This window comes from Pyrus communis, chromosome 5, assembly GCF_041283825.1.
Source record: "Pyrus communis isolate YQ-2024b chromosome 5, ASM4128382v1, whole genome shotgun sequence".
NCBI classification, from domain to species: Eukaryota; Viridiplantae; Streptophyta; class Magnoliopsida; order Rosales; family Rosaceae; genus Pyrus; species Pyrus communis.
In genome coordinates this window covers 14,359,888-14,376,826 of record NC_142569.1, presented here as the reverse complement: position 1 = coordinate 14,376,826, position 16,939 = coordinate 14,359,888, and the positions used below count along the sequence as shown (strand labels likewise).

Here is a 16,939-nt window from a genome sequence, read left to right as displayed (position 1 = left end):
TAGATTCAACATGTGCATCTGAATAAACTTAGATACATGGTTTCTACAAGGCAATATGAATTACAAAACATACCTCCTAGAAACGATTTTAATTTGGAACAGCGCAGCGGAATCATTCATCCAAATTGAAGAAAGTTTATTTTGATGATTTTGAATTCTGTAAAGGAAAACCCAGAACAAGATTTCATTCGAATAGGCTTTAATTAATCAAAACCCCAAATTAGAGAACCCCTCCCAATAGAATTACAGGAAATCTAACGGTAATATTTATTTTTATTTAAGTTGTTTTGTCGTTATCTGTTGGTTTGCAAATCCAGAACCCAAGTTCGATTTCTCACGTTTACAAAATAAGGGTTTTTTTTTTATAATTTTTTTTTTTATATAACTTATGAACCATTCGATTTCAAGACTGAATTCACAAGCATGTAATTATGGCTCTGATACCACATGTTAACATAAACATACCACTAGAAACATGCAATATGAATCACAGTACTTCAAATACAAATCCATGTTCATAAACCCTTCAACACATAAGGAAAGACTTACATGCAGATGAATTTAAGGAAGCAGCCATGTTCAATTTCTACAACAAAGTAGGAGTGCACCTTTTCATCTCTTCAGTAATCAGATTGCTCTTAACTAATAATAGGTCTTAGTCCAAAAATAGAGCGTGTAAACTGTGAGAGCAGAGGCCACTATATATACAACATAATCCTAGCCAAGTTCTATAAGGATTCCCCTATTAAAATCCATATAGACAGCCAACATAGTGTTTCGGCATAACATGGATTAGAAATCCATTCTCAATGAGACTTCCTATCCAAACTTGAATCAAATAATTTAATCCACAAATTCATACTCATGCTCATATTCTAACAGTTTTACCATTACTTATGAATTGCACATGCAACTATAACGGTTAGGTTTTCTTTATGCATATTCTACTAGTGGCATTTAAGTTAGAATGTATATCAAACATGCAATTCGTCTGTGACATTCAAATCAAATGTAAACATGCATGACTCATTACGCTTTGTGAAAACCCTTTTTTGATCTACCAAATCAACTCTGATTTGGTGTCAAAGGGTCTGTTTTGGACGCTTAAGACATCCCAACAAATCCTCAAAAGGAACCTTCCTCAAAATATGACATCTTGACCTTCAAAATATCCAAAACGTTCATAAACGTCAATATGAGAAAGCTGCCCAGTCATCACTTATTTCTTCACCATAGCCAAATAGTTTGGAATTAAATTTTGAAAATTTGACACTTTTATCTTGAAAGACTCACAAATCCACTCCAATTGGAATTACTTCAAAATTTGTCTGTTACTTTTTGCCTAAACTAATCACCAAAACACACTAAGAATAGCGTAAAATAAATAATATGAAATCGACTCATCAGTCTTCCCTCAACTATTATATCTATAAAAAAATCACTCAAATCTGAAACCATATGACTGTTGGATTAAATTTAGGGAGCTTTAGCAAAAAACTTCTAGTACTGTTCACTTGAACAAAAAACCACATTTCTACACTAAAAAGTTAATCATGGTACTATTCACTTACAACACCTTTTTGTCATTTTTGTTAAAACTCAAAGTTTTGAATCATTTTTCATTAGTTTTCCTTTAAATTTAGTGTTTTTCTTTGTAAAACCGCAATTGTTTATTTTTTTCACTACAATAGACTGTCTTAATGGTTTTGGATTTGTCTAATTTTTGCAAAAATGATCTATGAATAATGTACTAAATTATAGTTGATTTGAATCCTTAAAAAACATTACGAAATAAACCCTGTAAAATAGGTGTAAAAATGTGTCTCAAAATGTATTCACATTTATACTTTTCTCTGATTGTCAGGGTACTGCAGCCGTTGAAGGTATATTATTCAACATGTCTGAGATTGGACCATTGAATTGTGCAGACTTCAAAGAGATGTATAATCTAAGATTGCTCAATGTCGATAATTCTAGCTTTGGCAATTACTGGGAGCTAAACGTTTCTCTTCCCAATTCTCTTAGTTATCTGTGCTGGGTGGGATATCAACTGAAATCTTTGCCATCAGAATTTTCTCCAGAAAATCTCGTCGACCTTCGAATGTCCTACGGCAATATCCAACAACTATATATTATGTATATATAATTGGCTGCATGCAGTGTTGGAATCTGGAGCCAAAACCTGCTTTAGAAGACAAGTTTTTTGAGTTCCAATCCCTATACAGGTGCTGCATGCGACAGTGAATTCCCTGTTGAGATCGATTTAGATTGGACAAGTTAACCATTATCTTGGCACCTTGAGTTAAAAAAAGTATTTTTAATAAGAGACGCAAAATATCTTAGAATTAGCATATTATATATTTTATTAGCGGGAAAGCACTCGAGTGGACCAAGTGTAAAATACTTATCTTGTCCTTAAAATGCAATAAAAATTAATTTGCATCTTTTTTACATCTTTTAGATGTGAAATCATGTCAGCCAAAGAGAGAAAATTAAAGGGGTTTCCAAATTTACATTTTATTCAATGAAGTATAACTTAAGAGTAGCACTATTCACAAACCATTTTTTTTATCCCCACCCCAAATTTAATTTTATTCATTGATCTTCTTTATTTCCTTCAATTTGATGACTAGAAATGAAGAGCAAGGAGCCATGTTAAGGGCTGCCATTGGCTATAGCCCAAGTACCTTTTGGTGTAAAATAAAATTTTACATGTAATTTTCATTGATTTTTTAATGTAACCTACTATATATTAAGTCATTAATTCTAATTCTCTCAGTTTAATTATATAAAATTATATAATATAGTTTACAAACCATCTATTTTTCTTACATCCTTTTTCTCATCTCTTCTTGTACATATATGTTTCAAGTTTGGATTTGTTTGAATTTTAACATGTATTTGTTTAATAACGAAAAGTTCTTGGCTCACCATGTGAAGTTTTTTTCTTAACCTAGCTGATACTGTAGAAAATGCAGTATCATGTTTCTTTGTTTATAAAGATTTAAATCTTTAAGCTAGCCTACTAGGTGAAAAATTCCTAGCTCCGCCATTGATGAAGAGGAGTGTGAGAAGTAAAAATAAGTGTGTGAATATCATTACCCTAACTTAATTTTACATCTCACGTAAATGAAAATAAAAAAATGTAATTACATCTTAATTTTAGATCCTTCTGTTGAACCACATTCCTTTACCTATCACTTCTCTACCAGACACTAGAGAGGTCTAAATCGAGTGTGGCCATGAAGAAAAAGAAGCAGCAGCCATGAAACTCAAAAACACATCATGTATTTCTTGAGGGGAGATGGTAGCAGCAGAACAATAGCAGCACAAGATTGAGCAGGTGCGGAGACCAAATCAGCATATATATATATATATGCCCTTTATGAAAAGGAATTTCCATTTTTTTCACAAAATAGGAATTAGGTGTTGGGCCTACTTCACATCGAACTTTAACTATCTGAACAATCTATTTTGTCAGTCTCGATTCATAGACTATTCTTGCAAAAATTCGATTCAATCCGAAATCATTTGCCTATTTAATTATCAGGATAAAATTTCATTGTTTCTTATATAATAAAATATTATTTAATTTTTTTGAATCCAATTAGATGTCTTAAAGTATTTCCGACTTGGCTAATATTTTGTAAGGATAATCTATAAGGTGTAACTTAAAAAATAAACGGTTCGAATCGTTCAAATTCGATATGATATGAATTCTACAACTAATTTATATTTAATATATATATATTTTGTAAGGATAATCTATAAGGTGTAACTTGAAAAATAAACGGTTCGAATCGTTAAAATTCGATATGATATGAATTCTACAACTAATTTATATTTAATATATATATATATATATATATATATATATATATATCTTCCCTTAAAAGCTACCAATATCTTTCAGCAATTGTAGTTTACAAGATGATATGCAAAAAGTTCGAAAGGCATGACATTACAAGCTTCTGACTGTCAACATTCAGGCATTCAACGGCATGGCAGGCAAGCCAAAATATTTTTATTCCTCAGTCAATACAATAGAACTTTCTTTAGGAAAAAAGAAGCACAATTTATATAAGTAGTGTTGTCTTAGTCAATACATTATTTTATATAATTATTTATTGTTCAAAATCAGGGGTGGATGTTGTCCGGTTTTGATATGTTTTACTCTCAAATCACAATTAAACTAATTAATTGGACGTTTAAGCAGTATTATTTCAGCTTTTAGTGTAGTTGAAAATAATAATATCCCTTGGAGTAAAAATAATAAAAATCTTATGAAACGACCACCATCAGCCTAACAATCTTAACTATTTGAAACATGTATAAAACATTCATTCATAGTTGGATAAGACAAAGAAAAAATTGGAGTAGAATCCATATTTACATATCTTATAAAATTCAAATAGAAATAAAAAATGTAATTACATCTCAATTTTAATATTATGTAAATCGCGGTCGCTACAATAGCAATGAATTCTTTTCATGAAAATACTTTTAAACAATCTGAGACCAGTAAATTTTGTGCTTGGTGAATGGTGATGTGTCAGCATTGGCTTTCAAATTGACGGTCTTAGGCTTCCATCGCACAACATTTCTCTAATTATTTATTCAAATATTTGTGTAATTGGTGACAAAGATGGTTGAGTTTACCAATAAAAAAAGATAGTTGAACAAAACAAAACAACTGTTATTCGTGTTATAAATATGTAAAAGTTAGAGAGAAAACTTTTACTAATGACAGCAGCGAGACAAATGTAAAATATCACACTGTAATGATAACTTAAGTGAACGACAAATAAAAATGGGAGGAATGGATAATGTTATTGATCTTTCTATCTTTCTATTTGCTGTATGTTTTTCTCTATGTTTTTCTTTGTATTGAAAGCATACGGAGTGCTCTATTTATAGAGCAACTCCAAACTGATGCATTAACTGCACATTAAAGTTTACAGCACTTTCTTTGACAATACAACCTCCATGCATTTCCAAATTCAATTTCACCTTTCATGGGCATTGAAAACTCTACTAAGGCACTGTGGGCATTCACTACCCATCAGCATTTTCAACAATTCGTAGTTAAATCAACTGTACTTGATGGTAACTGGCCCCTATTTGAACTAGGGTTAACATTTTCTAAACCGAATATCAAAACTTAATTGAAATTACTGAAATAAAAAATTTCCAAATTTTTCTGTTCGGTTTCACAAGCAAACTTGATAGGTTTGGTTTTAGAATGACATGAAAGCCAAATTTAAAAGTTAGAAAGTATGTTTAATAGCACCGTCGCATATAAATGTGAGTGTAACTACATTAGCTAAAACATATATATATTTTATCCATATTATTGTATATTAGTATTTATTTTCACTTGTAAGTAAGATATTTTTGCTTTTTCTTTCCTCTAATACAAACAATAGTGAAGGGTGAAGGAATCAATAGTGAAAGGTGAAGGAATCGAACTCGATATATCGTCATACAACTGATCATAACAAGTTGGACTTGCTTAAATAATAAATTCAGTATGACTATGTGCTTTTTTAGATATGTTTTTAAAATAACTGAAAACGTTTTTGATGAAAATGTTTTTGGAGCCAATCTTTAGTAAAAATGCAAGTAAATACTGGAAAAACACTTACAGTGCTTGTTTCTTTCAGGAAACACTTTAAGTGATTTTGGAACAAAAAAATATTTTCTCTAGAAGAGTTTTTTTTAAAAATACATTCAAACGAGTTTTATCTTATTTCATTATACGAAAGAATTGTTTGTATTTAAAAAATAGTAAAAAAAAAAAAAATTTAGGAGAAATGGAAAATATTATTAGCCATAATCCATAGACGTAATGTGGATTTTAGTTGTAAACACAGAACACAAATACAGACAACGTAGGTGGCATGGTCCGAAGAATTTTCCGATTACGCAATTGTCGGCTCAGCCCTTCCCTTTTTCCTCAGAAAACAACCAATAAACCAACAGTTGATCTGATGACAAAGTCATCTCTCAGACTATAAATACTTCCTCTCTCTAAAATTTCTCACTCCAAAAAAAACCCAGATGAAACGAAGAGAGAAGGAGAGAGATCCGATCGATTTCGAATGCATAATTCGCTGACAATCCAATTCCCAAATCAATGTCCGCCTCCCAAACCCTAGGCGGCCCTTCCCGCGCCGGCCGCCTCCTCGGCCCCTCCCTCGACAAAATCATCAAGAACGCCGCCTGGCGCAAGCACTCCCATTTGGTCTCTGCCTGCAAATCCGCCCTCGACAAGCTCGATTCCGTCACCGACTCCTCCATTATCGATCCAAAGTCACCCATATCCGGAATCTCTCTTTCCGACGCCGAGTTCGCCCTCGGCCCCGTCCTCCTCGCCTTAGATTCAGCTTACCCCAAGGTCGTCGAGCCCGCCATCGACTGCGTCTACAAGCTCTTCTCCCTCGGCATCATCCACGGCGAGATCGACACTTCGGATCCCAAGCTTTTGCTTTTCAAGCTCGTCGAGTCGGTGTGTAAGTGCGCGGCGATCAGCGAGGAGCCGATCGAGCTCGGCGTGCTTCGGGTCTTGCTCGCCGCCGTGAGATCGCCGCGGGTTTTCATCCGGGGCGATTGTTTGGTGAATATTGTGAGGACCTGTTACAATGTGTACCTTGGTGGAGTGAATGGGACCAATCAGATCTGCGCCAAGTCTGTTTTGGCTCAGATTATGGTGATTGTTTTCACCAGAGTGGAGGAGGAGTCGGTGAATGTCAGCATTTCTAGGGTTTCGGTGAACGAATTGTTGGAATTCACTGATAAGAATTTGAACGAAGGGAGCTCTATTTTTTTCTGCCAGAATTTCGTCAATGAGATTATGGATGCGAGCTATGGCGGTCCAGATGGTATAAAAACGGTTGCCTTCCCGGTTCTCAAATTACAAAACGGCAATGCCGATGGGGAGTCGAATAGTGATGGAGTTGAATCCGGTGACGGTTTTAGTAAGATTAGGGATGATGGGTATCTTTTGTTTAAGAATCTGTGTAAGTTGTCCATGAAATACTCATCACAGGAGCACTCTGATGATCAAATTCTCTTGAGGGGTAAAGTATTGTCCTTGGAGCTTTTGAAGGTGGTCATGGACAATGGGGGTCCAATCTGGCGCAACAATGAGAGGCAAGTGATCGTATGCTAATCATACTTGCTAAGTGCTTATAATCACATATTTAGTGTTACATTTGCCATTTGCTTTGGTAATCTTTTGGGCGCGGGGGGGGGGGGGGGGGGGGGGGGGGGGTGGTGGGGTGGCGGGGCGCGGGGGCGCGGGCGCGGGAGGGAACACTCCAAAAAATCCAAACTAAAAAGTAGTGTTACTTTTACATTGAAATCCTAGCAAAGTAGTTATCTGGAGATGTGAGGGCAGTTTAAATTAGCGACTAAACAATGTTTAAGACTTTATAGTTTATATAATAGTGGTACACAATGCAGGTGCTTAAGGTGAATGCTACTTTAAGTGGCGTTTCGTGTTCTTAAGGACTTTAAGTCTGATATACAGTCTTTTTCTTGTTGTGATGTTTCTGGCAGAACATATTGTTAAGTACACTCTTTTCATGAATCATTTATGAGAAAGCCAATAGTTTACATTTGCTTGGCACAGGTTTCTCAATGCGATCAAGCAGTTCCTCTGCTTATCACTGTTAAAAAACAGTGCATTGTCAGTCATGGCCATTTTCCAGCTTCAGTGCTCTATTTTTACCAGCTTGTTGTCGAAATTCAGATCAGGGTTGAAAGCAGAAATTGGTATATTTTTTCCCATGCTTGTCCTACGCGTGCTTGAGAATGTCCTCCAGCCTAGTTTCTTGCAAAAAATGACAGTCCTCAATTTATTGGAGAAGATCTCTCAGGATTCGCAGATAATCATTGACATTTTTGTCAACTTTGACTGTGATGTGGATGCCCCAAACATCTTTGAAAGGTACCGCACTTGTCTGTTATTTTTTATTTTTTTTACATTTTGTGCCTCTAATGCAATAAGAACATGATTTCTTTGGGCATCCATTATTTTCTGTTTTGTGATAGGTAGCATGTTTCAGTCGTACATAGTTTAACTATATCTGAATAAAAATCTTGAACTTTGGAGGTAGTTGAATTCTACCTAGCAGATAAAAATATTTATCTTCTAGTTTAAGCTTGCATATTTAGGGCACTTTTGTTTCTGAGCTAGTATTCTGGACTACAACTTGGAAGTTTCCTGATTACTGTAACAAAATTAGGATGAAAACCATGTGATAAATTTAATTATTATCTATGAACTTTAATAATTTATTTCCCTTTAGTCTTAAGTTTCCTGTGCAAAGCATGATACATTGAGGGCTTGTTTAGTATATTAGGGACATTCTTAGCTAACCATTTATAGAGCTGATCTTGAGCGCTTTCTTATTTTGAATTAGACTCTAGATTCTTCTGTTACATGAAAGATCTTGAAAATGGGAGTACGTTCTTTTGACTTAAGACAATGTCAGCGATTTTTCCAAAAAATCAAGCTTCAAGGGAGTCTTTCTGTTCTGGGACTATTTATATTTCATATAGCAGAGCTTAGTACTTATATTGTGGTACCTCCCTCACTCTCCTTCTGACACACACAGACAGATATAGTCACACCAAACACAGCATATACAATATTTTTCATTGTCATTCCTCTGTAAGCATTGTGCTTTTGTAACATGTATTAAAACCCTTATAATTCCATCAGATATTTGCAGGATTGTCAATGGCCTTCTGAAAACTGCTCTAGGACCTCCCACTGGTTCAACAACAACATTGTCTCCAGTCCAAGACATCACGTTCCGGCATGAGTCAGTAAAGTGCTTGGTTAGCATCATCAATTCAATGGGATCTTGGATGGACCGACAGCTGAGTCTGGGAGGCTCCTATCTACCAAAGACCAATGAGAGTGACACTTCAGCTGAGAAAACAGAAAGTTTGACCCCAAATGGTGAAGAAGGAGCTGCTTTTGATAACGAAGTACATCCAGAAGGAAATCCTGAAGTTTCAGATGCTGCAACTCTTGAGCAACGTCGAGCTTATAAGCTTGAACTCCAGGTTGAGCTCTGCTTTGTTTGTATAGCGAAATAGAGTATACAATCATTAGGAATGCAGTATGAATTTCATGTTTGTCCCATCACTTGATATGTCTCTGGCTAAACATGGCTGTTTCCTTAATAACATTTTTATTGTTTTTAATACAGAAAGGTGTCGCTCTGTTTAATAGGAAGCCTAACAAGGGCATTGAGTTTCTGATAAGCACCAAAAAAGTTGGTAGTTCCCCAGAAGATGTGGCTTCTTTCCTGAGGAACAACACTGCTGGCCTAAATGAAACCATGATTGGTGATTATTTAGGTGAAAGGGAAGAATTTCCACTAAAAGTTATGCATGCTTATGTGGATTCCTTTAATTTCAAAGGGATGGATTTCGGTGAAGCAATAAGGTTTTTCCTGAGGGGCTTCAGGTTACCTGGAGAAGCACAGAAAATTGACCGCATCATGGAGAAGTTTGCTGAGCGTTATTGTAAATGCAGTCCAAATTCTTTTACAAGTGCAGATACTGCATATGTGCTTGCATACTCTGTGATACTACTCAATACAGATGCCCATAATAACACGGTGAAAGATAAGGTTTGCTTGCTTAACATATTCCTTTTGTTTTATATCAAACAGCAATGAGTTTTGAGCCCTTTTTCTTTTTCTGTTGATAATTTGCAGTAATCATTTGGGTGAGCTTTTAACTTCTGTGTCTTTTATCATTCTTTATTTGGGTTATATTTGGGAACATTCAGATTATATTTTTGATTTTTCCAAGATGTGTTTCGTGTAAATATAGGAATGTTGCCTTCTGAAGTTATGCTTAGATGTTCTCATCACAGGAGCTGAAATCCTTCTGGGAACATTGTTAATCTCATTTTATACTTATTTTTTAATTTTATGTCAATATTTTCTTTTCTCCATTTTTGTTTTATTTTGGAGGAAGGGGTAATTTAGGGAATTAGCATTTTCTTCTGTAGAGTTTTAACTATTTTTGAAGTGTGTAGATATAATTCATTAAAATCTCTTGTTGTATCTCATTTTTCATACGCATCGATTAGCATTTTAGCGCTTATCAAAATCTATCTTCTGTCTGCTAACATCTGTGTTCACTGGTTATCCAGATGACCAAGGCTGACTTTATCCGGAACAACCGAGGAATAGATGATGGAAAGGATCTACCTGAGGAGTATCTTGGTGTCCTTTATGATCAAATTGTCAAAAATGAAATTAAGATGAGCGCCGATTCTTCTGTACCACAGAGCAAGGAGGAAAACAGCTTTAATAAATTATTGGGCCTGGATGGTATCCTGAATCTGGTAACTGGGAAGCAGACTGAAGAAAAAGCATTGGGTGCAAATGGGCTTCTTATAAAGCACATCCAAGAGCAATTTAAAGCAAAGTCAGGAAAATCAGAGTAAGCTAAGAAAATATACAAAATAGAATCGAATATCGTTATCTTGTTTGTAAGATATTTTACTGATGACTACACTGATGGATGGAGCGTTGAAAACTGGGTTAGTGTGGCCATGGTTTAATGAGTATAATATTCCTTTTGAATATTTCATGACACTTCGTTTACTATGTAGAAATGACAATCACACCTTCCTTTGTTGTTTCTTCTACTGCCAAATATTTACATTAAGCAGATACTGTTTTGGTAGCATACAATGATATGGTTGGTTGAGCATTGTTTGGGAAAAACTGAACTTTTCTTGATCATACTTTATCTCATGCATTTAATCAACCAGTTCCAAGTCAGACAGGGGAAGACGGTTGCAGTAGGTTGAAAGCCAATGTTTATGTAGTCACATCCTATTAACATCTTTCATTTATAACAAAAAATAAGTAAAGTAATAACCCGAATTAGGTCTAAGGCATCGTCGAGTTGGTATGAGCTGATTTGGGAGTTAAGATCATTTAATCTGATCAATGAGGAATTTGATTGCTTGCCTTCTGCCTATTCGGAGTCTGGCAACATTTGGGAATTCATGTTTGCTTGGTGCTGCAGGTCTGTCTATCATGCTGTGACAGATGTGGCAATATTGAGGTTTATGGTGGAGGTCTGCTGGGGTCCTATGTTGGCTGCATTTAGTGTGACTCTTGACCAAAGTGATGACAGGCTTGCTACTTCTCAATGCTTACAAGGTTTCCGGCATGCTGTTCATGTTACTGCTTTGATGGGAATGCAGACCCAGAGAGATGCATTTGTCACTTCAGTAGCAAAGTTTACTTATCTACATAATGCTGCAGATATGAGGCAAAAAAATGTTGACGCTGTGAAGGTAAGTGAATATTCAGTATATCTTAATCAAAAGGAACATTTATTGCCTAAATCAACGCAGAATATGGTTGTTCAGTGGAAGAACATGTTACGTAAGTATCTGGACTTTCACATGTAATACTATACCCCACATATATTATAATGGTAGAACAAATAGGACCAATTTGGATTACAATTTCTTGACCCTTTTCATATGACGAACGATACCATTTAGGGCTCAGGTTTACTGTTGGTAGATTATAGCACTGAAATTTTATTGGTTGCATTCTTTGGATCTTACATGTGTATGCTCTCAGGAAGTATATGTGCAATGTCCTTTTATATCAGTTTTACCTATACATTTACTGTTTACAGGCAATAATATCAATTGCCATTGAAGATGGTAATTATCTTCAGGAAGCATGGGAACACATATTAACGTGTCTTTCTCGAATAGAGCATCTGCAACTGTTAGGAGAAGGTGCACCTACTGATGCATCCTTTTTGACTAGATCAAATGTTGAATCAGAGGAGAAAACACCAAAGTCTACTGGACTTTCTTCTCTGAAGAAAAAAGGAACTATACAGAATCCAGCTGTGATGGCTGTTGTTCGTGGGGGTTCATATGACAGTACTAGTGTCGGGGTGAACACTTCTGGACTGGTAACTCCAGAACAAATTAATAACTTCATTTCAAACTTGAATTTGCTGGATCAGATTGGGAATTTTGAGTTGAATCATGTATTTGCTCATAGCCAAAGATTAAACAGTGAAGCTATAGTGGCTTTTGTGAAGGCCTTGAGCAAAGTTTCCATGGCAGAGTTGCAATCTCCAACAGACCCTCGCGTATTCAGCCTCACAAAAATAGTTGAAATAGCGTAAGCATCTTTTCTCCACTCTATTAGGTTCTGTTGCGTGAGCACAATGACAGCAGAATTTATATTTTATTGTAAGATTGCGCATGAAAACTTAAAATTTTCAAGCTCCCAAATGTCATGCTAGTGCATGAAGTCTTTTGCGATCTCTTTCTCAAATTCAAAACTCTCTAGTACTTCTTCTGTGCTTTTCTTGCAGATACATTCCTTGTTTTTTGTCTTTCTCTTGGCAGTGATGATAAATTTTTCTTGATAATCAGTCATGCAACTTCATCTGAACAAAAGAGAAGTTGGGATGGATTTTGTGATCACAAAATAAGTATCTTTCTTTGCAGGCACTACAATATGAACCGCATCAGATTAGTGTGGTCTCGCATATGGAATGTTCTCTCAGACTTCTTTGTATCAGTTGGCTTGTCGGAGAACCTCTCAGTTGCAATATTTGTTATGGATTCATTACGTCAGCTTGCTATGAAATTCTTAGAGCGTGAGGAGCTGGCAAATTACAACTTCCAGAATGAATTTTTGAGACCATTTGTGATTGTTATGCAAAAAAGCAACTCTACAGAAATTAGGGAATTAATTGTTCGTTGCATTTCACAAATGGTTCTCAGCCGTGTCAATCATGTGAAATCTGGCTGGAAAAGTGTTTTTCTGGTATGCTATTGTGTTACAAATTGCATGCTTTAGTGTCACATTTATTATTAGTGTTTGCTGAAGGTGGGCTATTTAGGGGAAAAGGAAATTCCGAACAAACACTAAACTATAGTTTCCTAGTGTAAGATTAGTTAAATTTTTTAAGATTTGTGACCCAAATTGAGCTATTGCCACTGTGAAGTTTCGTATGATAAATTCAGGCAATAATGATCTCAAAGCAGGCTTGGGTGTGTTATCCACAGCTTTAAAATTTTTATCTAGTTATTTGCGAAATGACAGTAATAATGCCTTGTGTCTCACGTCATGCTGCTCTTTCATCAGGTTTTTACAGCAGCGGCAGCTGATGAGAGGAAAAATATTGTCTTGTTGGCCTTTGAGACTGTGGAAAAAATCGTCAGAGAATATTTCCCTTATATAACAGAGACAGAGACATTGACTTTTACTGATTGTGTTAGATGCCTCTTAACCTTCACGAATAGCAGATTCAATAGTGATGTTAGCCTCAACGCTATAGCATTTCTCCGGTTTTGTGCTGTCAAACTTGCTGAAGGAGGGCTTGTTTACAACAAGAGGAGTGAGCTTGATGTTTCATCCCTTCCAACAGCAAATGAGGATGCTTCAAATGGAGTGACTTTTAATGAGAAAGATGAACATGCATCCTTTTGGGTTCCATTGCTAACAGGTAACTTGACAATAATTCTAGCTTCCGAGAAAGTGCTACAACTTCTTAGCTTTCTGTATTGTGACATGTACCACACAAACAATGCTTTGCCACTTAATCTACAACTAGGCCCCAAGCATTAAAAGCAAGAGTTTATAGATATGAACATCCAATTTTGGGTAGTAGGTTTTATTTCTCTTATTCTGTTGCTTGGTAAGATTTTAACGCTAAAATCTTTTGCAAGCTCTCCCTGCTCAAGCCCTCTATATTGGATTCTTTCCATTATACTAGTCTTTTTAATATCTTTGGAGAAAGATTCGTGTTGCTCTTCATTCTTTTCAAGTTCAAATTGTTCCGTCCTTTTCTTTCACATAAATATTCTGTTGTTGTCACAGGTTTGTCAAAGCTAACATCGGATCCTAGATCAGCAATCAGGAAGGGTTCTTTGGAAGTTCTTTTTAACATTCTGAAGGATCATGGTCATCTCTTCTCACACTCCTTTTGGACTGCAATTTTCAATTCTGTTGTTTACGCTATATTTAGCTGTGTCAGCGATAAGAGAGACACATATACGAAAAATGACCAATCTTCGCCAGTTTCAGTATCTCCGCGTCCTGAAGGAAGCACATGGGATTCTGAAACTTCTGCAGTTGCAGCAGACTGTCTCATAGATCTATTTGTCAGTTTTTTCGATACAGTAAGGCCGCAACTACCAGGTGTGGTATCCATTCTGACAGGACTCATCCGAAGTCCTGTTCAGGGTACTGCTAGCACTGGGGTCGCAGGGTTAGTGCGTTTGGCTGGTGAAGTTGGTGACAAGCTTTCAGAAGATGAATGGAGAGAGATCTTTCTGGCTTTAAAAGAAGCAGCCACATCTTCCGTGCCTGGATTTATGAAGGTGTTGAGAACCATGGATGACATCAATGTTCCTGGTCTTTCTAGATCTTATAGCGATATAGATTTGTCATCTGATCACGGGTTTACAAATGATGATCTTGAGGATGATAATCTGCAAACAGCATCATATTTGGTTTCAAGAATGAAGAGTCATATTGCCATGCAGCTACTTCTCCTACAGGTTTTCTTCTTGCCCTTTCATCCTTTGCATGCATTCAGGAATAATTCATGTTTGCTTAATTGCTCCTATGTCGATGTCTGTCGTGTCAGTGCTTAAAAATTTCTGCTACTTATGTTCTCGTGATCACGTTCAAAATGCAGTGTAAAACTTAGAGCTATGCTTGTGAACTATCTTAGTCAAAGTTGTGGAATTTTAATTCTTTTCTCGTTTATTTTCTCTTCAGGTGGCTACTGATTTGTGCAAACTCCACCTCGGATCGTTCTCAGTCGGAAACATTTCAATCCTCCTTGAAATATTTTCCCTCATTGCATCCCATGCTCACCAACTGAACTCAGAGACAATTCTGCACAAGAAGCTGCAAAAAGTGTGCTCTGTCCTGGAACTCACTGCTCCGCCTTTGGTTCATTTCGAGAACGACTCTTACAAGAACTACTTAAGCTTCCTCCAAAACGCCCTCGTGGACAATCCTTCTCTGTCCGAGGAGATGAACATAGAAGCCCAACTCGTTGGAGTGTGTGAAAGTATATTTCAGATCTACCTAAACTGTACGGAGCTTCATTCTGCTGAGCAGAGGCCAGCTGATGAGCCAGTTTTGCACTGGATTCTTCCCTTGGGTACAGCAAAGAAAGAAGAATTGGCCACCAGGAGTGACTTAGCCGTGTCGGCGTTGCAGGTATTGAACAGTTTGGAAAAGGTTTCGTTTAGGCGGCACATTTCTCGGTTATTTCCGTTGTTGGTAGATCTTGTGAGGAGTGAGCACGCATCTGGAGAAGTTCAGCTTGTTCTAAGCAACATATTCCAATCATGTATAGGCCCAATAGTAATGCAACAATAACTCTATTTTTTGTGAGACACTTGATATACACATTGCCATCACCAAACCACAATTTTCTTGTCCTCCAACAGACTGGATCCACAGAGAGAGCCATTAATATAATTTCTTATTAAATTTTGTAGTGTATACAAAACCAAGGCTGGATTTTCCCACCTTATCAAGAGTGTATCATCTACTCTAATGTGTCAATAATATCCATATCTATGTGGTGAGACTCAGTGTCGTAGTGAGACTAAATTTGTCTTTAGCATGCTTTTCGCGACGGGTTTTGTTCAAGTTATATCTCCAAAACGGTCATCGTGCATATTTTTGGGTCCAGACAGCCAGAAGAGTTCAAGATGATTATTTTGAAATGTCAATAATAACTCCTTATCGGTTTGATTAATAATTCATATTCAAGTACCTATCATCACCATTATTATTTTGCTTGTAGTCCTCTGTAACTGCCATTTTTGGTTGTTTATAATTGCTTGTGGTCCAATAAACCTCCATTTTGTTTTTGTACTTCATTTTTGTTTGTTCCTCTTCTTCCCCATATCACTTCCTCCCCGTGCAGCCGTCATGGCTCCACCACCACAATCCTATTCCGAGTTGTCAATGATAAAATCCTTACCACTGAACACCACCACCAACCCCCCCCTGCCGCCAACATCTCGACGAAGATTGATCGCGATTCCTTTGATGACGAATTCGATTGTATTTTTTTTTATCATGGTTTGGTTCTTGTGATGTGATTGGGTAGATTGTTTTGTTTCTGCAACCTTGTGAGTAGTTAGTTTGGGAAGGAAAACTAGTTTCAATTTATTTGACTAACGAGGGTTTTGTTTGGTGTTTTCTGCTTTTTTTTTTTTGTTTTCTTCTTTCTGCAATTTGGTGGAAGAAGATGAAGATCTCCAGGCTTTGGTGAAGGAGAGCTTTTAATTTGAACTTTTGGTAGGTTAACAATTGGTAGTTTAATGGAGGGCATATATGAAATTTTAAACACATTAAATGTTGAATTTATTTTTTAACAAGCGATATTATAATGTTGTTTAAATTTATTTGTGACGAGAATAAAAGACGGTAAAAGTGATAGTAAAATTCAGTTTTCAGCTAATAACTGTAAAAGTTGAATAGGAAAAGGTAGGATCGGAAGATAACTAGCATCCAAACTCTTATCTAAACAAGACACCTTTGACTGTGAGATTAATTTTTTTTTTTTATTTTTGGTAAATTGGAACTAGCATTCTAAGGCAAAGACTAACAAAGTGCAAAGAGCAAGTACACACAAGAGATCCAAGCAAAACAAGAAAGGGCCCAAAACACACATTGAAGCCCAAAAAGAAACACTTCAAAACAGAAAACATTATCCTCCTGCTATCGATGATGCCACCAGAACAGTGCCTCTAAACCACCGCTAGCCAGCATCCCACAACGAACATCCTTCTAATCGCATCCACGGAATGAAAGAAACTAATGGAAATACGTAACCCATTAGCGACAGAGCCAATCAAGGCAAATAGAGTGAAGGTGAT

General features: G+C 36.3%; 1 protein-coding gene across 1 annotated transcript; it reads left to right on the top strand.

Annotated features, from left to right (window-relative positions):
• The first annotated feature begins 5,842 nt into the window (after positions 1 to 5,842).
• On the top strand, positions 5,843 to 15,637 carry LOC137725148 (brefeldin A-inhibited guanine nucleotide-exchange protein 1). Its single transcript, XM_068463738.2, has 11 exons — positions 5,843 to 7,152; positions 7,634 to 7,951; positions 8,739 to 9,078; positions 9,225 to 9,650; positions 10,181 to 10,473; positions 11,068 to 11,341; positions 11,695 to 12,197; positions 12,530 to 12,851; positions 13,173 to 13,533; positions 13,908 to 14,590; positions 14,814 to 15,637. Exons 1-11 carry the CDS (start codon positions 6,137 to 6,139, stop codon positions 15,423 to 15,425), a joined length of 5,148 nt encoding a protein of 1,715 aa, XP_068319839.2. The 5' UTR covers positions 5,843 to 6,136; the 3' UTR covers positions 15,426 to 15,637.
• Positions 15,638 to 16,939: the final 1,302 nt, after the last annotated feature.

What these genes read in the sequence shown, in the direction of transcription:
- LOC137725148 (XM_068463738.2), top strand. Translation starts at nt 6,137, where the DNA reads ATGTCCGCCTCCCAAACCCTAGGCGGCCCTTCCCGCGCCGGCCGCCTC. An exon ending in GCAAAGTCAGGAAAATCAGA is followed by an intron (nt 10,474 to 11,067) that starts GTAAGCTAAGAA and finishes TTGGTGCTGCAG; the next exon opens with GTCTGTCTATCATGCTGTGA. An exon ending in TGCAGCTACTTCTCCTACAG is followed by an intron (nt 14,591 to 14,813) that starts GTTTTCTTCTTG and finishes TTTTCTCTTCAG; the next exon opens with GTGGCTACTGATTTGTGCAA.